Source organism: Orycteropus afer, unplaced genomic scaffold (assembly GCF_000298275.1).
Source record: "Orycteropus afer afer isolate SDZICR_OR568_19922 unplaced genomic scaffold, OryAfe1.0 scaffold00010, whole genome shotgun sequence".
In the NCBI taxonomy this organism is placed as follows: Eukaryota; Metazoa; Chordata; class Mammalia; order Tubulidentata; family Orycteropodidae; genus Orycteropus; species Orycteropus afer.
Genome location: NW_006921597.1, coordinates 2,598,659 through 2,621,658, shown reverse-complemented (window position 1 = coordinate 2,621,658; position 23,000 = coordinate 2,598,659). Strand labels below are relative to the sequence as shown.

Here is a 23,000-nt window from a genome sequence, read left to right as displayed (position 1 = left end):
TCTGATCTCTCTGTGCTCAGAGTTGCTATGAGTCAGGGCTCTCTTGACAGCAGCTAATAACAACAAGCATTATATGAGAGTTCCATTTGTACCACCTTTGTTATGGTCAGTCATTTTAATTTTAGTCATTCTAGTGGGTAGATGCATAGGAGCTCATGTGGTATAATGGTTTAAGGCATTTGCCTGATAACCAGGTCAGTGGTTTGAACCTACAAGCCGCCTCACAGAATAAAGATGAGGAGGTCTGCTTCTGTAAAGATTTACAGCATTGGAAACCCAATGAGGGTTGCTCTGAGTCAGAATCAACTCTATGGCAGTGAGTTTGCTTTGAATGGATGAATAGTGGTATTTCATTGTGGATTTAACTTGCATTTCCCTATTTGCTAGTGATGTTGAGCATTTTCCTGGCATTCTGTGTGTTGGGGAAGGAGCACACATGTTGTTGTTGTTAGGTGCTGTCGTGTCGGACCCGACTCATAGCAACCCCTCCTTGGGTTTCCGAAGCAATATCACTACGGAAGTAGATTGCCCAACCTATGTAAAAGTAAGAGTATAAAAATTGTAAATATCTGAGAGACCAGGAAGGAGGGAAAGCCGAGGACAACAAGGTGGCAGGATGCAGGTAAGGGGAGGACAGAGAGGTTTCAAACAGCTAAGGAAGACAAACTTGTCTGTCAGTTTGTCATACTGTGGTGGCTTGCATGTTGCTGTGAGGCTTGAGGCTGTGCCACTGGTGTTTCAAATGCCAGCAGGATTGCACATGGTGCACAGGTTTCAATGAAACTTCCAGACTGAGACAGACTAGGAAGAGGAAGAGGCCATCCACTTCTCAAAGAGTTGGCTAGGGAAAACCTCATGAATAGCAGAGAAACACTGTCTGATAAATTACTGGGCGGCTTTATGAATAGCCCTGAAACATTGTCCACTATGGTGCAGGAAGACAAGTCCCTTAGGTCGGAAGACACTCAGAATACGATTGGGAAAGAGCTGCCTCATCAGAGTAGAATCAACCTTAATGATATGGATAAAGTAAAGCTTTTGGGACCTCCATTTGCTGATGTGGCATGACTCAAATTGAGAAACAGCTGTGAACAAACATTAATAATTGGAACATGGGATGTATGAAGTATGAATCTAGGAAAATTGGAAGTTGTCAAAATGAAATGAAACACATAAAGATTGATATCCTAGGCATTAGTGACCTGAAATGGACCAATTTTGGCCACTTTGAATCAGACAACCATATGGTCTACTATGCTGAGAATGACAATTTGAAGAGGAATGGCATGGCATTCATCATCACAAAGGATGTTTCAAAAACACCATGAAGTACAGTGCTGTCAGTGATAGGATAATATCCATGCGCCTACAGTTAATACTTATTCAAATTTACGCACAAACCACCAAAGCCAAAGATGAGGAAATTGAAGATGTTTATCAACTTCTACAGTCTGAAATTAACCAGACATGCAATCAAGATTTCATCAAGTGTTCATTATCACTGGTAACTGGAATGCAAAAGTTGGAAACAAGGAAGAATTACCAGTAGTTGGAAAATCTGCCCTTAGTGACAGAGATAATACTGGAGATCACATGATAGAATTTTGCAAGACCAATGACTTATTCATTGCAGATACCTTGTTTCAGCAACACACATGGCAGCTGTATACATAGATTTCACCAGATGGAACACACAAGAATCAGACTGACTACATCTGTGGCGAGAGGCGATGGAAAACCTCAATATCTTCAGCCAAAACCAGGCCAGGAGCTGCTTGTGGAACAGACCATCAACTGCTCATACACAAGTTCAACTTGAAGTTGAAGACAATTAAAACAAGTCCACAAGAGCCAAAGTATGATCTTGAATATATCCCTCCTGAATTTAGAGGCCATATAAAGAATAGATTTGATGCACTGAATACCAATGACTGAAAGCCAGAAGAATTGTGGGATGACATCAAGAACATCTTCCATGAAGAAAGCAAGAGGTCATTAAAAAGACAGGAAAGGAAGAAAAGACCAAAATGGATGTCAGAAGAGACTGAAACTTGCCCTCGAGTGGAGAGTAGCTAAAGCAAATGGAAAAATGACAAGATAAGAGAACTGAACAGGAGATTTCAAAGGGCAGCTCAAGCAGACAAAGCCAATTACTACAATGAAATGTGCAAAGACCTAGAGTTAGAAAACCAAAAAGGTAGAACACACTCAGCATTTCTCAAGCTGAAAGAACTGAGGAAAAAATTTAAGCCTGAAGTTGCAATATTGAAAAATTCTATGGACAAAATATTGAATGATGCAGGGAACATCAAAAGAAGCTGGGAGGAGTACACAGTCACTGTACCAAAAAGAACTGGTCAGTCTTCATCCATTTCAGGAGGTAGCATATGATCAAGAACTAATGTTATTGAAGGAAGAAGTCGAAGCTGCACTGAAGGAATTGGCACAGAACAAGGCTTCAGGAATTGACAGAACACCCATTGAGATGTTTCAACAAACAGATGCCCCACTGGAGGCACTCAGTTGTCTATGTCAAGAGATTTGGAATACAGCTAGCTGGTCAACTGACTGGAAGAGATCCATATTGTACCCATTCCAAAGAAAGGTGATCCCACAGAATGTGCAAATTATCAAACAGTATCATTAATATCACATGCAAGTAAAATCTTACTGAAGGTAATTCAAAAATGTTTGCAGCACTGTATTGACAGAGAACTTCCAGAAGTACAAGCTGGATTCAGAAGAGGATATGGAATGCAGGATATCATTGCTGATGTCAGATGGATCTTGGCTGTAAGCAAAGAATACCAGAAAGATATTTACTTGTTTATGGGCTATGCAAAGGCATCTGATTGTGTGGATCATACCAAATTATGGATAACATTGAGAAAATGGGAATTCCAGAACACTTAATTATGCTCATGAGGAACCTGTGCATAGACCAGAAGGCTGTCGTTTGAACAGAACAAGGGGACATTGCATGGTTTAAAATCAAGAAGGGAGTGTGTCAGGGTTGTAGCCTGTCACCATACTTATTCAATCTGTATGCCAAGCAAATAATCTGAGAGGCTGAACTATGTAAAGAAGGATGTAGCATCAGGATTGGAAAAAGAATCATTAATAACTTGTGTTACACTGACAACACAACTTTGTTGAGAGTGAAGATGACTTGAAGCATTTACTGATGAAGATTGTAGAATAGTCTGCAGTATGGATTACATCTCAATATAAAGAAAATAAAAATCCTCACGACTGGACCTATAAGCAGCATAATGATAAATGGAGAAAAGATTGAAGTTGTCAGACTTCACATTGCTTGGTTCTATGATCAATGCCAATGGAAGCAGTGATCAGGACATCAGATGACATATAGCGTTGTGCAAATCGGCTGCAAAGGACCTCCTTCAAGTGCTGAAGAGCAAAGATGTCTCCTTGAGGACTAAGGTACGTCTGACACAAGCTGTGGTATTTTCAGTCACCTCATAGGAGCTCTGGTAGCATAGTGCCTAAGGCATTTGACTGCTAACCAGAAGGCTGGCGGTTCAAACCCACCAGCCACTCCTCAGAAAGAAGGTTGGGCAATCTAATTCTGTAGTGATACCGCCTCAGAAACCCAAGAGGGGTCACTATGAGTTGGGTCCGACTCGATGGCACATAAATAACAACAACAACATATGCATGTGAGAGCTGGACAGTGAATAAGGAAGACCAAAGAAGAATTGATGCTTTTGAGTTGTGGTGCTGACAAAGAATGCTGAAAGTACCATGGACTGCTAAAAGAACTAACAAGTCTGTCCTGGAGGAAGTGCAGCTGAAATGCTCCTTGGAAACAGAATGACAGCCGAATGCTCCTTGGAAGCAAGAATGGCCAGACTTTGTCTCACCTACTTTGGTCATGTTGTCAGAAAAGACCATTCCCTGAAGAAGGATATCATGCTTGGTAAGGTGGAGGGTGGAAGAAAGAGGGGAAGGCCCTCAACAACACGGTCTGACACTGGCTGCAGCAGTGGGCTCAAGTATAACAAGGATTGTGGAAGTGGCGCGGGACTGGGCAGTGTTTTCGTTCTGCTGGTCAATAGGAGTTGGAGGCGACTCAACAGCACCTAATAACAACAACAACAGTATAATTTTTATAACCCTTAATATTTTATACTGTTAGTGGAGGTGTAGGCAAAGTTTGTCCTTGTTACCAAGCAATTACCAAACAAGCAGATGTTATTGCATTCATTATCGCAAATGGGAGAACTATGGGAAAAGTCAGAATCATTACTGCCCTTCGTGAGACTTAGTTCAAGTCACTCACCTTTCTGAGTCTAAATGAAGTTGATACTGCTGTTCAGATCTCTAATTCTTGTGTGCAATGTCTTAGATCCTTGTCAGAATGGAGGTTCCTGTGTGGATGGAGTCAATACTTTTTCCTGCCTCTGCCTTCCGGGATTCATTGGAGATAGGTGCCAGACGGACATGGATGAGTGTCTGAGTGAACCCTGTAAGAATGGAGGGACCTGCTCGGACTACGTCAGTAGTTACACCTGCAAATGTCAGGCGGGATTTGATGGAGTCCACTGTGAGAACAACATTGATGAGTGCACGGAGAGGTAAGCCACCCAGACACTTGTGAAGAGAAAAAGGAAGAAGGAGAGTGCAGTGCTGGGATGGGCAAGGGTGAAGCATCCTCTCTGGTTCCACATCCACAGCCGCCTCCCACTGCCCAGTCCCCAAAGGTCAGATGTTGAAAAGTTTCATGGTGAGGATCATCATTTATTTCTTGCTCAGAGAACAGAGAGCTATAATCCTCTTCCATTCTCCGCATGGCTTCCTGGTCATTGCAGTTGACATTTGGTCCAGAATTTTCTGTATCTTTGCAGACTTGACAACTGCTTTCTAACTAATTTATGGGAGGTTTGTTATTTTGTTTTTATCAACAAGTTTGTTCTGTTTCTCCTTCATGAAGAAATCTAGAGTTAAGGGATATTTAACATTTTTCATGTAAGTTATATTGATTTAGGGAAAAAATGAAGTGTGATATGTGGAAAACCACAGAAGGACTGAGAAACTTTCCCTTCTCTCGGACTCTCTAGTGAGCTCAGCCTTTTAATACTTCTAAGCCCATTGGAAGTAGGGGTGCTTGGGGTATTTTTATATAGGGCTTTTGGCTCTGTGAAGGAGCTCTGGTAGTGTGGTGGTGGTTCAGGCATTTGGTTGCTAACCAGAAGGTTGGTGATTCAAACCTACCAGCTGCTCCATGGAACAAAGTTGAAGCTGTCTGCTTCCATTAAGATTACAGCCTTGGAAACCCAGTGGGGGTCGCTATGAGTCACAGTTGACTTATGGCTAGTGAGTTTGGTTTGAGGCTTTTGTTTTTGTTTTTTGCCTCCATAACATCTTAGGGAGCTCTGGTGGCATAGTGCCTAAGGCATTTGACTGCTAACCAGAAGGCTGGCGGTTCAAACCCACCAGCCACTCCTCGGAAGGAAGATTGGGCAATCTACTTCCATAGAGATACCACCTCAGAAACCCAAGGAGGGGTCACTGTGAGTCAGGATCGACTCAACGGCAGTGAGTTTGGTTTTGGATTGTAATATCTTGGATCCCAGAAACCTTTTTTCAAATGGTGAGGTCCAAGCAACCGGGTCACAAAGCTGATGTTGCTCTCATGTTTGCATCTTAGCTCCTGTTTCAATGGTGGCACATGCCTCGATGGGATTAACTCCTTCTCCTGCCTGTGCCCTATGGGCTTCACTGGCCCCTTCTGCCTCCATGAGATCAATGAATGCAACTCTCACCCATGCCTAAATGAGGGAACGTGTGTTGATGGCCTGGGTACCTACCGCTGCACCTGTCCCTTGGGCTACACTGGGAAAAATTGTCAGGTAATTTCCATTCTATTCATTCAGTTCCCTCACAGTACCTGAGTCTTAAATTCATTCTTTCTCCAGACAGAATCTGGTCCTCCTAAAAGAAAAATTTCTAATCTCAGGGTTAACTTCTTACTAGTTGGTAGATTCCAAAATGGTGACATTGACAAGATTATATAGATTACCAAACATAAGTAACATTGTTAATAAGAAGCTTACCAAGAATAGCAGAAAATAAGCATGGGAAATAAGAATATTTTTATATTGGGAACACAGAGAAATAAAGAAAAACAAAGATACTCTTTAAAGAACAGATGGCAACATTTTTAGGGGATGACAATGTAACAGTCTCAAAATCAAACTATTCATAGATCTTTTTAATTCAAAATATATAAATAAACATTTTATAGCATCTTAGGTTCAGCAGGAGCCCTCGTAGCCAACTAGTCCAGCCTTTCATTTCATGAAAAAATTAACAACATCCCTAGGGGTGAAGTACCTCTTTTAACAAGAATGGAATTTAGGAATATATGGCCAAACTTGGCTACAGAGTGCACTTCAGTAAGGCTTTGGTTACACTGGACGTGAAAACAGTCACCTCTGTGTATTAAACAGCTTATTGATGATTCTGTGCATCAGGAGAACATTCTTTGGGCTCCTGCCCATTCTCACAGGGTGAGGTAAGAGGTGCTGGCAGAGCACTCTGCCTCCACCCTCTGGCTTCTTCTTTTACCATAGCCTCTGCTGTAAGTGTGAAGTGTGGTCTCCTTTCCCCAAGGGGCCGAGCCATCACCTACCAATCACAAAGGAGATAGGTGCTAGTCCCCTATCACTCTTTGCTTTATCTTTTTCATAAGCCTGATTTTCTCCCCTTCAAAATAAGCTTCTGATAGACTCAAGTTTATCAAGCAGTCTTTAAGTTATTTTATCTGTATTTATATCACAGACAGATTTGGTCAAGACAAGACCCCTGTGAATCTCTCACAGGATTAGAGGGAGACTTGTGGACCTGCCTGACAGTTCCCACTCATTCTTTCTCTAGCCTCACAAGGATGTCATGAATCTGGACATAATCATGTCCAGAGCATAGGAATCACTTAACTTTTTGGGTTCCCTCAACTATTAAACTTCTGTGGTAAGAGCTTTTTAAATAGCAGAAGTGAGAAGGATTAGACTATGTAAAAAACAAGTAAGTGTTTGGATGCCAACCCAAAGGTTGGTGATTCAAACCCACCCAGAAGCAACTCTGAAAACAGGCCTAGTGATCTGCCTTTAAAAGGTCACAGCCTTGAAAAACCTTTGGAGTACACCCTCTGAGACACATGGGGTTACCATGGGTCACAGTCAACTCACAGCAAATGGAAAAAGCACTGACTGTACCTGGGAACACTAGAACTGGTTTAAGACTTGGGTGAGAGCTTTTTTCTTTCTTCCTTTCTTTTTAATTTGGTTAATTAGTGTACTTTCCTTTCATTCCTTGTTGCACAATGTAACTTATTTTCTTCATTTTTGGTACTTGGATTTTGATGTATATATACTCTGCCTCTCTTCTAGTCCCTGGTGAACCTCTGCAGCCAGTCTCCATGTAAAAACAAAGGTACCTGCGTTCAGGACAGAGCACAGTTCCGGTGCCTGTGTCCCCTGGGATGGGCTGGTGCCTACTGTGACGTGCCCAGGGTCTCCTGTGAGGTGGCAGCCTCCCGCAGAGGTGAGCTCTGTGCTCGTAGGCTTGAGGGTCATTCACTCAAGTATTGACAGACCAGCACTGTTTTAGAGTGAGGATCATTACTGTGGGGTAAGATAGTAGTGAATGGGCAACAAGATAGTAGTAATGGGCAATGCTCTGGAAAAAGGGCCTGAGACAGAAGGTCAAAGGGCAGAGGACCATGTTTGGCCAGGTTTAGTGATTCCAAAACAAAATTATATTTGGATTGAAAGTAACATGTATTCCACTTTCAGGATTTATTTTGAACAAAAATCTGGTACTGAGGCTTGTGATCTAGAAGAGAATAAAATTTGACATGTTGACTGACCTAAATTAGTTTCCTCGTTACTTGGTCTGACCCTGATGTGTGCCATGTGCCTTCCCCCACCCCCCCCCGGGTTTCCAGGAGTGCCTGTCGACCACCTGTGCCAGCACTCTGGGATCTGTATCAGTGCTGGCAACACACATCACTGCCAGTGCCCCATGGGCTACACCGGGAGCTACTGTGAGGAACAGCTGGATGAGTGTGGGTCCAATCCCTGCCAGCACGGAGCCACATGCAATGACTTCCTTGGTGGATACCGATGCGAGGTGAGCCAGATGAAAGGCACACACCCCACAGAGCTCCTAGAAGGTTGTGCATCTGCTAGGAATACTTGGTATATTGAGTTTAATTTCTAATGTCTTATTTCTATGCTTTTCAGATTTTTATCAATCACTCTTATAGTATTTACCAATCACTGTTTCTGAACTACCTCCCTGTGAAATAAGTTAATATAGCAGAGTTCTGGTAAGGTGTTTTTATAGAGGTCTGGAACCATCTCATCCCCAAGAGGGTTGCTTCTAGGATTCAAAGCCAGCATTCGTTACTGAGTGAGTTCCACAGGGCCCCCAGACCAATGGCCCCTGGTGCTTCCCTGAATAGCTGCTGAGGTAGGAATATGTAGCCACTTTGAGGACTGTTTCTTTAACCCATGCCACCTTTGTATGCAAATTGATCAATCATCTAATAATTCTTTCAACAAAAATATTGCTCACCTATTCTGCTAGCACCATGGTTAAGTGTTGTGTGTGTATATTTGAGGAAGTATGGGCCTTTTGAGTGGAGCCTGGTGGTGCAGATGGTTAAGCACTCAACTGCTAACTGAAAGATCAGCCGTTTAAACCCACCACCGGGAGGAAGATTTACAGACTTGGAAACTGTTCTATAGGGTCACTATGAGTCGGAATTAAATGGATGGCAGTGAGTATGGGTCCTTTGAGCGACTTATATATCAGTCTTTTTAATGTTCAGATAATGATTAGAGCATGACATTAACAAACCTCCAGAGACATGAATTTGGTACTAATTAAGGGCACCAAGCAACACTGAGAAAAACTTAACTTCTATATCACAGCCAGCCAGCCCACCTCCCCCTGCCCCCGCCTCTAGCCCAACCCGTGTCTCATGTGTGCACACAATTTTCTGAACCTGGAGCTTGAGAAAGGAGTTCTGGTGGGGCTGTGGTTAAACTATTGTACTGCTGATCAGAAAGCTGGTTCAAACCCACCAGCTGCTCTGCAAAAAAAGATGAGGCAATCTGCTTCTGTAAAAATTTAAAGCCTTGGGTGCCCTATAGGACAGTTCTACTCTGTTGATAGGGTCTCTCTGAGTCAGAATTGACTCAATGGCAGTGGGTTTTGTTTGGTTTTTTGGAGTTCAGGAAGTACAACCTCTTTACTACCAATCACACGCACCATATTTGAGCTGGTTCCTCATCACATACAAAGAAGTTGCATGTTTTTTTGTTTTTTTTTAATGAGGAAGCCTGCTAATGGGAAGACAAAAGTTTTGGGCAAAGGTCATATCTGAAATATCCCTCAGAATGTTCAGTCCTTTCCTTCCTTTAAAGTGACTTCTTCAGCTGGAAGAGAATAGGTAAATGCTGACAAGCTGCTGGCTGATGCTGCACAGAATGAGTCGCGGGGACTGTGATAACTCCAGGGAAACGTACAGGAACTTGGGAGGGGGCGTGTTTCACAGGAAGGTCTGGTTCTCCCTTGCTCTAGTGCTGTTTCTAACACTGGTCCAATATTCCATGCCCTTTCTGCTTCCTCCTGGCAGTGTGTTCCAGGATATCAGGGTGTCAACTGTGAGTATGAAGTGGATGAGTGCCAGAACCAGCCATGCCAGAACGGAGGCACCTGTATTGACCTTGTGAACCATTTCAAGTGCTCCTGCCCTCCAGGCACTCGGGGTATGAAATGTGCCTCACCTGTCCCCAGTCCAGGGTATTCTGTAACTCACAAGCCCATGCTTATGTTGAAAAGTGTTTAAAAATTGAAAGACAGTAAGACTAGCTGCATTCTAAGCATTTAGTTTTCTCTCTGTTAATTCTGATAAATCAAACCATTTCCACACAGAAGCTTTTTTTTTTTTTTTTTTTTTTAACCCCAAACGAGGTTGACTTTATCAGTCTGTTTATGGCTTCTAGATTTTGAATCCTTGTTAGCAACACTTTCTACACTCCAGGATTATAAAGCAATTAATTAGCTCATATTTTCTGAGTAACAGAGTACTGGCATCCCAACACAACTTATTGACTATTTGACCTTTATAGCCAATGACTTAAGATGGCATCTTTATCAAATTCTAAGTCCCCAAGGTGTATTTTGGTATTTTTCATTGGGATCACATTAACTTTATGAATTAGCATACAGAGAACTGACATCTGTATGATGAAGAGTTTCTTAATCTAATCATGGTGTGTCTTTTCATTTATTCACGCCTCCTTTGGTGTCATTCAGCACTGTTTAAAGCTGTCTGCATGTAGGTGTAGCACATTTTCCTAGGTATTTTATCTTTAGTTATTGCTGTTGAAAATGAGGCTTTTGTTTACATTTATTTTTCTTTTTAATAGCTTTGCTTACATTAGTGTATGCTACAAATGGGAATAGTAGGAATACAGAGTTGTTTTCTTTTCTTCTGTAACTTTTTAGAATTTATCATGGAGTAATACTCGTCATCAGGCCCCTTGGCTCATTATCTCCACAGTACATCAAATGACTTCTGTTTTGAATGGAATTAACCTTTGAACTTTCAGCAGGATATTTCCCCCTCTCTTTTTTCAAATAAAGGCAATAGTGTACTCACACTATTTTACAGAAAAAAGCCAATGATTATAAAACTTAAAAAGGATACATCACTCATAATTTAAGTTCCAGTGTTTATCAATATTTTTACATTGGTATAATCTATGTGTTTACTAAGTTACATTCTCTTTTGAACTTTATTTTTTTTTTAATTAATGAAAATTTACTTGGTCTCTCTTGAGCCCAGTTTCCTTGTCTTTACATGGGGCAAATAATAGTGCCTATTCCATAGAGTAACTACTGCATTGGATTGTGGGATAATACATGTGAAGCCCTAAGCAAACTCTTTCCTTTGCTCATATTGCTCACTGGGATGATGGCAGATGTCATGGAACAAGAGTATGCTTTTCCCTATTCAACCTAAAAGGTCCCCCTACATATTGAGAAAGGAGCCAGCCCCAGTAGCACAGTGGTTAAGTGCTTGGCTGCTAACCGAAAAGTTGGCAGTTCAAAGCCACCACCCAGTCCACAGGAGAAAGATATGGTAGTCTGCTTCCATAAATATTACAACCTTAGAATTCCCATAGGACAGTTCTTCTCTGCCCTATAGGGTTGCTGTAGGGTCTCTATGAGTTGGAATCAGCTCAGTGGCACACAATGAGACTGAAGAGTATAACCTTTAGTTGTGGAAGTGACAACAGCAGTAGTTTTCCCATGCTGGGAAGCAGTGGCAAGGGTTTTCATCATTCTGTCTCTCTTCTCTCTTTCCTCCAGGCCTGCTTTGTGAAGAGAACATCGATGACTGCGCTGGGGGTCCCCACTGCCTTAATGGTGGTCAGTGTGTGGATAAGATTGGGGGCTACACTTGTCGCTGCTTGCCTGGCTTTGCTGGTGAACGGTGTGAGGGGGACATCAATGAGTGCCTCTCAAACCCCTGCGGCTCTGAGGGCAGCCTGGACTGCATACAGCTTACCAATGACTACCTGTGCGTCTGCCGCAGTGCCTTCACTGGTGAGAACCTCTCTAGCCGCCCAGGCAGGCCTCCTTCCTTTGAGGGAGATATTAGTGAGGAGGTTGGACTATGCATGACTTGTCTCAGACTTAAATGAAGCATTTCTTAGATATGAAAAATAAGACCAGCTTAATTTAAAGGCCATTTTTTCCAAAGTCTGAGCTCTATGCTGTGTTGTAATCGGTCTCTCCCTTTTACTTTTTCTGAGAGATGCCTTCCCTTTTGTAGACATAGATTATATCATGCCATTGTAGGAATAAAAATGGTAGGAAGTTGGGAGTAGTTGAGCCCAATTATGTTCTGTTTTCAGGAACCTTACATCTAACCCTGGTTTCATTGCCCTTCTTTCTACCTATGGATCCCATGGAAACTTAGCACCTTCTAGAATATTAAAGTAGAGAAGGTCCAGATAAGGAGCTCTGATAGTACATTCATTCATTCTGGTAGTGCTCTGGTTAAAGTATTCAGCTGCTAACAAAGAGGTCAATGGTTCGAACCCATGAGCTACTCTGCAGGAGAAAGATGGAAGCAGTCTACTTCTCTAATGATATACAACCTTAGAAACCCTGTGGGGCAATTCTACTCTGTCCTTTAGGGTCACTATGAGTCAGACTTAACTCTGTGGTAGTGGGTTTGGTTTTTGGGTAGATCCAAATAGGTGTGTGTTTACCTGAAATTCACTTGGTGGGAGCTTATGCTAGAAAACTGCAGTAGTCACAGGTGTTGTCTGCACAGCCTAGATTTGGCTTTGCTCCTGTTTTTTTCTCAGGGTTCTTATTTCATCACAGAGCACAGAGACTCTGGAGAGGGGCAGGTTGGTGACATGCTGGGACCAAAATAGTTGTTTGTATCTAGATAGGGGAGTATCATCAAATACTCAGATTTGGAATCTTGTGTTTTCTGGAAGCATTCCAAAGCTTGTACTTCAGCAGTATCTCTTATACTGAGGATGTTATCAGGTTCCTAGGGAGTCAGGAAATGAGCTGTAATGGTCTGTTTAATAATAAGTTGGCAAGATGGAGTCTGCTACATCCCAAGTCCATTTTCCTTTCTTCCAATTTCAAAGTTAATACTACTTTTGAAAACCTTAGAATTTTTCAGAGAGGGGGAGATTTTGTGGTATGGAAGCTGCCTGGATGCAATAATATAAAAAGGGAAAGAATCCATTATGAGCATCACATGCACAACAGGAAGAGAATGACCAGCCTCATATTAACCTCAGATATGGTTAAAAGCTGGCGCTTTTCCTCTCGTGCCCCTAAGGCCCCTTTATCTAGAAACACTGACAAACACACAGGGAAAAACAGGAGAGGGACGAATGAAGACTACTTCCAATTAGTACACCACAGCCAGGCAGTGGTGTTTGTGCACTTTCCACACAATAGGGAAAAACAAAAAAAGTCTTGTTTTCTGAGCATGAGCGTAACAAGTGATCCTGTAGGTATTATGGAATGCTGAAGTCACTGTGAGGGGCCATTGGTCCGGTGAGCTGCGCTGTCTCCGTGTGATGGCTGCTGTTGGTTGCTAGCTGCTGCTGTGATTTGAAGAGACAAACATTGTACCTGTTGCCTCTGAATTCTGATTGGCATAAAAATACTAATTAATTGTTTAAAGCCACTGTATTAGTTTTCTAGGTAATTTGCTGTAACAAATTATTACAAACTGGTGGCTTAAAACAACACAAATGTACTGTCTCTCAGTTCTGTAGGCTAGAAGTCCAAAATTAAGGTGTCTTAAAAGGCCCTATAGAAAATCTTTCCTCACCTCTTCCAGCTTCTAGTGGTTCCTGGTGCCAAGCTTGGCATTAGTCTCTGCTTCACATGGTCTCTGTGTCTCTTTGTCTCTTCTCTTTTCATATGGGCACAACTCAGATTGGACTAGGAACCACCCTACTCTAGGAGGACCTCACACTGACCTAGCTGATAACATCTTCAGAGACTTTATTTCCAAGCAAGGCCACATTTACAGTTACCAGGAGTTAGCAGTATGAAGTCTCTTTTGAAGGCACACAGTTCAATGGATAACAGTCACCTCTTACCTTCTAACTGACTGCAGTCCACTGTTTGCCAAGAGGCTCTGCTGTGCTACAACATCTCCATATTTTCAGTTGTTTGGTTTACTTCATCACATACCAACAACCTACAGATGCCTTCTATTTCAGAACTGTGTCTGGAGAAAATTAACTCTGGGGAAACTGAGCTATATTTTAAAATAGTCAGGTTATAGAGAAGCCAAGGAATGGTTGAGAAGAGGTGTCATAGATGACAATTTTCTGCAAACCATATAGCTATATTGGCCTAGAATAGCCCCATCTATGAAGTAGATAATGCTAGCAAAATGTAGTGAATGATTTTCTTAAATGTTTATTTTGACTTACAAAAGCTAAAGTACCTTCAAAAAACTGAGGTTTCATTTCTCTTTCGTAGGTAGGAGTGTGTGTCTATGTGCGTGTGTGTGTGTGTGATTAGATCAGGGTCACTTTTTGTATCCATCCTGTTACATGAAATTTTCAGGGTATATATCACATGTGTTTTATTGTGTAGGCCAGAGAGGTAAGGGAACTGAGCCAGTGGTGGGGCCAGTAATCTTGAGCTTGAGTGTTTTATTTGTCTTCTCATGTTCCCATAGGGTTAGAACTGAAATCTCATGTATCTCCTGCTCCAACTCTAATCCTCTGGCTAACTCACATGCCAGCAGTGTTCTGTCCAGTTAACTTGCCATTACTACTTCTGCCTTTAAAAACCTCTTTTTCCTTTTCTGCCTTGAGGCCGTCACTGTGAAACCTTCGTGGATGTGTGTCCCCAGATGCCTTGCCTCAATGGAGGGACTTGTGCTGTGGCTAGCAACATGCCTGATGGTTTCATTTGTCGTTGTCCCCCGGTAAGTGCCCTGTTGATGATTTAAGGAATATATTCTCTCTTGTACAATCTGTGTTGAAGCTAAGCTTGAGCTCAGTTTTGTGTAGTTTTTGCACACCCCGTAATGGGGAGATCTCTCCGTTTTAGATCCTGCAGAAGAAAGTACTCAGTGTGTTCCACTTAATGCTGTTTCATCTGTCCCAGAAAGAGTAGCTCCCTAATCAGTGACTGTCAGTTACTAGAAGCACCAAGGGAAAAAGAAATTACAGGAAGTAGTGAAGCATTCCCTTGAAAACAGGCTGGTGTCTGGCTTTCTCAGTCCCTGCTGGAAAGCAGTCTTGCTGCCCAGATTGGGCCAGAACTGGTTGGAAACGCTATTTAAACTCTTTGGCAGGAATCATTTGGGAGCAAACTGCTTCTTATACTAGAACAAGCCTACTTCTATCCTTGTGCATCCATGTGGTTCAGGTCTACACAGTGTTTTACCTCTGTCAGAGGCTGAAACCTCCCTAAAATGGAGATTACGATGTATAGAGAGATACCAAAAGAAACTCTTTCCAGTAATCTTGGCTTGGGTTAAGAAGGAAGTATAAGAATGAAATGAGACATGAAAATTTTTCAGATACCTGAAATTCCAAAGTGATTTATTTCCCTATAAAGTCATCATCTGACTGATGTAATAGTGACAGTTAGAGAAAGTACATATAGATAAAATATCACGTGACTCTCATCTACTGTGACCTGTGGACTTAATTTCTGGAAGTGCACTGTTTGAGAGAACTCTGCATTCATCAGATGGAACCTTCCACTCTATAGGTTGACTTGAAGAGTTCTTTTTGTTGGAACTTGGCCCAGGAAGCTACATGAAGGGATCTTAGTGATGAGTCTGTGCTTATCTCCCTAGAGGTGTGGCAGGAGAGGGTTTGGGGAGGGGAAAATGGGCAAGCCCTCAAGAGTTGTCATGCCTTCCTCATCTCTTCACCAATTTCCACAGGGATTCTCTGGGGCAAGATGCCAGAGCAGCTGTGGACAAGTGAAGTGTAGGAGAGGGGAGCAGTGTATGCATACTGCCTCAGGACCCCGCTGCTTCTGCCCCAATCCCCAAGACTGTGAGCCAGGATGTACTAGCAGCCCCTGCCAGCATGGAGGTACCTGCTATCCTCAGCACCAGCCTCCTTATTACTCTTGCAAGTGCATTTCCCCATTCTGGGGCAGCCACTGTGAACTCTACACAGCCCCCACCAGCATGCCTCCTGCTACCTGTCTCAGCCAGTATTGTGCTGACAAAGCCCGGGATGGTGTCTGTGATGAGGCCTGCAACAGCCATGCCTGCCAGTGGGATGGGGGCGACTGCTCCCTCACCATGGAGAACCCCTGGGCCAACTGCTCCTCCCCACTTCCCTGCTGGGATTACATCAATAACCAGTGTGATGAGCTGTGCAACACAGCTGAGTGCCTCTTTGACAACTTTGAATGCCAGAGGAACAGCAAGACATGCAAGTAAGAGCTCCAGGTTCCCAGAAGCTGAGAGGAACTGTCACTAACACAACTCAGTCTCTTGTTCTTGCTCCTAACCACTCCAGTGCTTCAGCCCAAGCTGCCTCTGCTTTCCAGACTTGTGCCCCGAAGCCCTCTGTTCCTGGGCGTCAGCCTTGACCCATCGCACACCAACTGTGTGTTCTCCCTGCTGACAGAGGCCCAGGAGTGCTCACTGCACAATCACCCTCTCTCTCTGCCTTTCTCTGCCTTCTCACCTGCTGCTCTCGTGACCTCCTGGGGGAAATAACTTTTGAAAGTGGTGTTGCCCACTCCCAGGCAGCCTCTCACATAACCTGCCTACAGGATGGATGGAAAGGTCTGTACCTCTCCCTTTTCACCCCATTCTATTCCTTAAGACTGGTTTTCCCCATCACAGGAAGCATAAGCTAAATAAGTCCACTTAATCCTCCTGGTCCTCATTGATGCAGTTGTTAGGCACTTTTATGGTGCTTTATGGTTTACACAGTACCTTTCATATCTAACATTCATTTACCTCAGTTAATTCTGAACAACTTTGTAAGCCACAGAGAGTATTAGTGTTCTTTCAGTGGGAGGGAACAGACACCTGGGGTGGTTAAAGAACTCTCCAAAGTATGTACAAGCTCTTCCTGACTCTTGATCTTTCCAATGAGCTAGGATGGCAAGTTGTACCAACTTGTGTAAATATAGAGGGAGGGTGCAAGGAGATGAGCATATAGCAGAAGTAGCATGTGTAGCATTTAGATCTTGGCCTCAAATTTCATTTCCCACTATTTGATCTTGGTAAATAAACTAGAAGAAATCGTACAAGGTAGTACAAGGTAGATCTAGTATCCTGAATGGAGCATACGCTTCCCCCTTCCTTTCATAGTTGGGATTCAGTTCTGACGGGAAGAATGGACCGTAATTATATAGTCCTCTATATCACAACTTTTGGTGGTTCAGGTCTATGGCTCCAGTTTCTAGAGGCACTGTTTACTTCCTAAAGTCCATTGATACCTCACCAGAGGCAGTGGATACAAAAATAGAGGAAGCACAAACTGGGTTGATTTTTCATTTCACATATACAGCTTTTTTTCAAAAATTTTAAGATTACAATGCTCTGAGAGTCTGTAAGTCCATGTAGCCTAGTGAGCATAATGTGTTGTTTCTCATTCAGGAAGTACTCATTGATGTCATTGATACACATACTCTAAGATGTTAGAGATAGTAGAATTCAAGGAAGATGCTATCGGGCATCTGGGGCCTGACCTGATATGTTGGAAAATCCTTGGTAGTTGCAGGTGGAAAAGCAAATAGAGCTCCAGGCTGGTCTGAGTCCCTCTCCCTTTTCTTTTCTTCCTTTGGCTTTCCCTGCCCAGGTATGACAAATACTGTGCAGACCACTACAAAGACAACCATTGTGACCAGGGATGCAATAGTGAAGAGTGTGGCTGGGATGGCCTGGACTGTGCTGCTGACCAGCCGGAGAACCTGGCAGAAGGAACTCTGGTCATTGTGGTGCTGATGCCACCTGAACAGCTGCTCCAGGATGCTCGCAGCTTCTTGCGGGCACTGGGCACCCTGCTCCATACCAACCTGCGCATTAAACGGGACCCCCAGGGGGTCCTCATGGTATACCCCTATTATGGAGAAAAGTCAGCTGCCATGAAGAAACAGAGGATGACACGTAGGTCCCTTCCTGTTGAACAAGAGCAGGAGGTGGCTGGGTAGGTTTTTGGTTTCTGAACTTCTTAAAGTTTCATTTCATAAACCTGAGCACTTTGATACGCAGCAGAAGTCATAACTCAGCCTATAAAACCACGGACCTCAGACAGAAAATCACTCACCCAGTAGAGCAAATCCATTACCCCAGTTCTTCGATTTAAGGGTAAAGAGTTGTGTTGACTTTGGGATCTTGGAGTAAGCAGGAGGCAAGATTTCAGGATGGCCTCTTTGAATGCTAAAGTCCCTACCCTTCACCAGAGCTGCCTTAAATCACCCTATTAGTAACTCCTCTTTGTATGAAGCACTGCCTTCTTTTCAGAGCCTTTCAATTATGATAAAAGTCTCTTTGACAAGATAATAATCGTCTATTATCTGTCATTCACACTGCACTTTTTAATTGGTATATCCCACAACTTTTATCCCTATAGCTAGCCAAGATATGGGTACAGACAAAGGAGAATAAGGACCAAAAATGTGGAGGGGAAGGTTTTTAGAGTAGTACTAAGTGCCAAGGACCCCTAGTGATGCAACAGTTAAGTGCTCAGCTGCTAGCCAAAAGGTTGGCGATTTGAACCCACCCAGTGGCTCTGTGGAAGAAAGACCTGGTGATCTACTATATTTTTTCCCATATAACTGCCCACATAAATACATATAGCACACAGGAAATTAATGCACAAGGGGGGTATGTAGATTGCAAAAAAGCATACAATGCAAGCGTTATTTGAAAAATATATATATATATATATATATATATATATACCATATTTCCATAAGTTTACAGCCTGGAAAACCCTATGAGGCAATTCTACTCTGTCACGTGTGGACACGCTGAGTCGGACTTGACTCCATGGCACCCACACAACTACCAGGTGCCAGTGAGCAGATGGGGAGGGGTTGGAAGAAGATCACCAAAAGGAAAGGACAGCTCTGAAGACTTAGTAGTTTTATCACTTTGTCTTAGGTTGCCCAAGTCAGAAGGCTTAGAATCAGTCAGACTAAGGAAAGTGAAGAACTCCCTAAATGAGAATTAGTGTTTAGAATCTGAAAGGACAGGATCCTAATTTCTGAGGTCTTTCTGGAAGCAGTGTCACCAAGGTAGAGAGTCTGATCCTGAAGGTGAGGAAGGAGTGTTCATATAACCCATCTGACTGAGCTTATTGACCTGCACCCTTCTGTGGTACTCACCCTTTCTCTTCTTCCTCTTTTTCCTTGGCATCCCATAGCTCTAAAATATTTCTGGAAATTGATAACCGCCAATGCGTTCAAGATTCAGACCAGTGCTTCAAGAATACCGATGCAGCAGCAGCTCTGCTGGCTTCTCACGCCATCCAGGGGACCCTGTCATATCCTCTCGTATCTGTCATCAGTGAGTGGCACTGGTGTTAAAGGGAGAGGGCAGAAGGGAAAGGTGTCACTTGGGGGCAGAGGGGGCAAATCTTTTTCAAGATTTGGTCCTCTGTTTTTCAGAGCTGGTGAGGTCAAAGTTGCCCCCTAAGTGAATTTAATCATAATATTGAGAGGTTAACATTTATTCCTCACTTTCCCGGTCTCTCTGGACTTTTCAGGTGAATCCTGGACTCCAAAAAGCACTCAGCTCCTCTATCTACTTGCTGTTGCTGTTGTCATTATCCTATTTATTATCCTGCTGGGGGTAATCATGGCAAAACGAAAGCGTAAACATGGCTCCCTCTGGCTGCCTGAAGGTTTCACCCTTCGCCGAGAATCCAGCAATCACAAGCGCCGTGAGCCAGTGGGACAGGATGCCGTGGGGCTGAAGTAAGAGGGTTTGCCAAGAAGCCACTATTGACAGTAATTATAAGCTGTGATAACTCTAAAAGCAGGCTTTGTTGAATCATGATTTTGAATTCCAAGCTCTGGCCACAAGATCACACTTGGACCCTGCTCTGAATGCCCTGTGCATGACTGTGAGATCACAGTCAGTCTGAGCACTTCTCATCTGCACATCTTAGTCCAGTGTTGCTCAGCTCCTGTGTTGAAGCACACTGTCATAAGCTCTTGATCAGTAGGAATGGCTGTATGCTGAGGAAATGGCACATAAGCTACTACCCATCTTCTCTAGGCCAAAGCCTCTAACATTGTGAGTGTAGCCATGGAAGTGTGTCGTCGTGGGCAAAGTATTGAAAACAACTGTATTAGCTTATGACATAACTTCTGCTCTTCTCTCCCCACCTCCTCACCCTATAATATCAGAAACCTGTCAGTGCAAGTCTCAGAGGCTAACCTAATTGGTTCTGGAACAAGTGAACATTGGGTCGATGCTGAAGGACCCCAGCCGAAGAAAGCCAAGGTAAACAGGCTGTGATAGAACCACCACTACTGTCATTCATTTATCTGGTCACATTTCAAATTTCTGTCCTTTGGTAATGAGGGTATCCTGAATCAGAAGAAAGAGTGGTGGTCTTATCTATGGCCCAGGCAGTGGCTGTCCCAGGTTCTAATGAATGGCAGCAATCCTGAGCTCATTGATGGCTTTGGGTTATGTATGTTTTTCAGTAAGAATTCTTCAAAAATAATAAATCATGCCCCTGTCCTCAATTGTCATGCTGATAGTAGTAGAATGAGGAATGCTAAGTATAAGTAGCAGTCTCCTTTGTGGCTACATCTCCCCCATACCTTTTCTGGAAGAGAAGATGGAATTAAACACTTTAAGAAAGCCAGTGACCACTGAGTTTGGGGGCTCCACATCTTGAGGCCAGGAAACTAAAACCATGCAGAAGTAGGAGGTAGATTGGGCTGAGGCTGGTGTGGAAAAGGAGACCATCCATCCCAGCTATGTATGGCTGGGAGCCAGTAGCACATGATGGTTAAGAACATTGTTTTAGTTACAATCAGGACATGATTCACGTCCAAAACTCTGCTACTTACTAACTGAGCAAGTTACTTAGCTTATTTGTTATCCTTATGCATAAAATGGGAATAATATTTTTTACCTCTGTGAGTGGTTGTGAGGATTAAATACATCAGTATGTGTGAAGTACATTACCTGGTTCCTATGATATGCTAAGTACTCAATAAATGGTAGCTGCTTTTTAAATTATAATAATTATTATTCAACAAATATTCTTGGATGCTGGCTTGCTATGTGCTAGGCACTAACATAAGTACAGGGATGCACTGTGAGCAAGGCTCATTCCCTGTATTCAGCAACCTTAACAGTTTAGTGGTAGGGACTGCCATGTAGTTCTATGTAAGCACTGAACACAGAGTTAATGGTAGAGGTAAGCAAAGTGTGCTTTTTAGGACCAGCAGCAAGAAGTAAGGTATTAATTTAAATTTGAAGGGTAGATAGGAGTTACTCAAACAAACAAACAAAAGAAAAAAAAAGTGGGAGAGACCATTACAGACAGAGGGAATAACGTGGGCACAGGCCTAGAAGCAAAAATAAGGATCTACAAGTGACATATTAAGCATATTAAGGCAGGAGCTTAGAGTTTGGAATGGGGAAGTGGGGAGAGTTGTGCAGAGAAATAAGCAGAAACCATATCATAAGAGCAGTGGGAAGCCAACTGGATCATAATCTAGAGGATTGAACTAGGAGGGGAGACCAAACTGAGTGGGTGATTGGGAGTAGAGTAGTCAACAGGCTCCTTGTCAGCAAGTTTGGGTTGGGGATCAGATTGACAGGAATATTATTTTCCATTTTCAGGGTGAAGATGAGGCTTTACTCTCGGAAGAAGATGACCCCATCGACCGGCGCCCATGGACACAGCAGCACCTGGAAGCTGCAGATATCCGTAGGACACCATCATTGGCGCTCACTCCTCCTCAGGCAGAGCAGGAGGTCGATGTGCTGGATGTGAATGTTCGTGGCCCAGGTCAGCGCCAGCAAGCCTCCCCCTCTTCACCAGCTGGTACCTGCCCTTGGATCCCCATTGTCTGTCCCTGTGTTTGTCCTACCTAGTGATGTGACACCTGCCTATTTCACAGACTCTGAGTCAGCTTGTGGAAATGAAGGCTTCAGGAAAAAATGCATGCAGAAATTTTGAACTCATATAAGAAGAAAATGAAGGATTTCACATTGCTTCCTATACTAGCATGCTTGTGAAGAAATAAACTGATTAAATGGGTTAAATAGTGGTAGAGTAGAGAAATACTACTTCAAAGCAAAGAGATGGAGAATTAGTTTAGCTGATAGTTTCATATATATTGAAATTAGTTATGTCAATATTAGTTAGTTTAGAATGTCTAATTTAAAATGACAAAGCACTTAAAAACTTGAACAGAAAAGCTTATTTAACTTAGAGAAGAGCCCCTACCTTAAAAGACTTACTTCCCCATTGCCTATATAAAAAGGACATTAAAACCAAAACCAAACGCACTGCTGTCAAGTCAGTTCTGACTCATAGAGACCCTATAGGACAGAGTAGAGCTGCCCTTGTAAGGTTTCTAAGGCTATAGATCTTTTTTTTTTTTTACTTTTTATTATGATTTGGGTAAAAATTTACAGAGCACATTGGTTTCCCATTCAACAGTTCATGGACATTGTGTTTCATGACATTGATTGCAGTTCCCACAGTGTAATAGCACTCTCACTTCCTTCCTGTGGTTACCATTTCCCCTTGTCCTTCTTTCCTATATATTCCTGCCTTCTCAGCTTTATCCTTGGGCAAATGCTGCCCGTTTGATCTCTTATAATTCATTTTTCTAAAGAATAGTACCTCCCTAGTGTTACTGTTCACCTCATAGGTCTATCTATGGTTTAGCTGAAAGTTGATTCCCAGGAGTGACTTCAGTTCCAGGCTTGAAGGGTGACTATGAGCCATAGTCTTGGGGTTTCCACCGGTCTTTATCAGACCAGAAGCCTTGTCTTATTTTTATTATTCTGAGATTTGTTCCATAGTTTTCTCCTACTCTATCCAGGATCTCCTGATGTAATAATCCCTTTCAGAGTGATTGGCATTGGTAGCTGGGTACCATCTAGTTCTTCTGGTCTCAGGGTCATGGAGGCTGAGGTTCACTTGTTCACTAGTCCCTTGGACTAAATGTTTCCCTGCTTCTTTGATTTTCTTCGCTCCACTTTGATCCAGATGAGAGAGACCAATATTTGCACCTTAGATGGCTGCTTGCAAGCCTTTAAGACCCCAATCATTACTTACCAAAGTAGGACTTAGAACAGTGTCTTTTTGGGCTATGTTATAAGGCTATAAATCTTTTGTTTTGTTTTGTTTTGCTGTATTTTTATTTTTCTAATATGTATTTTATTGAAATATAATTTATATACAGTGAAAACTAAAGTGACATGGGTCAAT

At 42.8% G+C, this 23,000-nt stretch overlaps 1 protein-coding gene across 1 annotated transcript in view; it reads left to right on the top strand.

Annotated features, from left to right (window-relative positions):
* Positions 1 to 23,000, top strand: part of NOTCH2 (notch receptor 2) — a 251,073-nt gene that overhangs the window by 219,775 nt on the left and 8,298 nt on the right. The window contains 13 exon segments of the mRNA XM_042782172.1: positions 4,370 to 4,598; positions 5,672 to 5,873; positions 7,413 to 7,566; positions 7,970 to 8,154; positions 9,668 to 9,800; positions 11,410 to 11,646; positions 14,415 to 14,527; positions 15,500 to 16,005; positions 17,385 to 17,732; positions 18,954 to 19,096; positions 19,296 to 19,506; positions 19,942 to 20,038; positions 21,398 to 21,566. Coding sequence (XP_042638106.1) covers positions 4,370 to 4,598; positions 5,672 to 5,873; positions 7,413 to 7,566; positions 7,970 to 8,154; positions 9,668 to 9,800; positions 11,410 to 11,646; positions 14,415 to 14,527; positions 15,500 to 16,005; positions 17,385 to 17,732; positions 18,954 to 19,096; positions 19,296 to 19,506; positions 19,942 to 20,038; positions 21,398 to 21,566 — 2,727 coding nt within the window.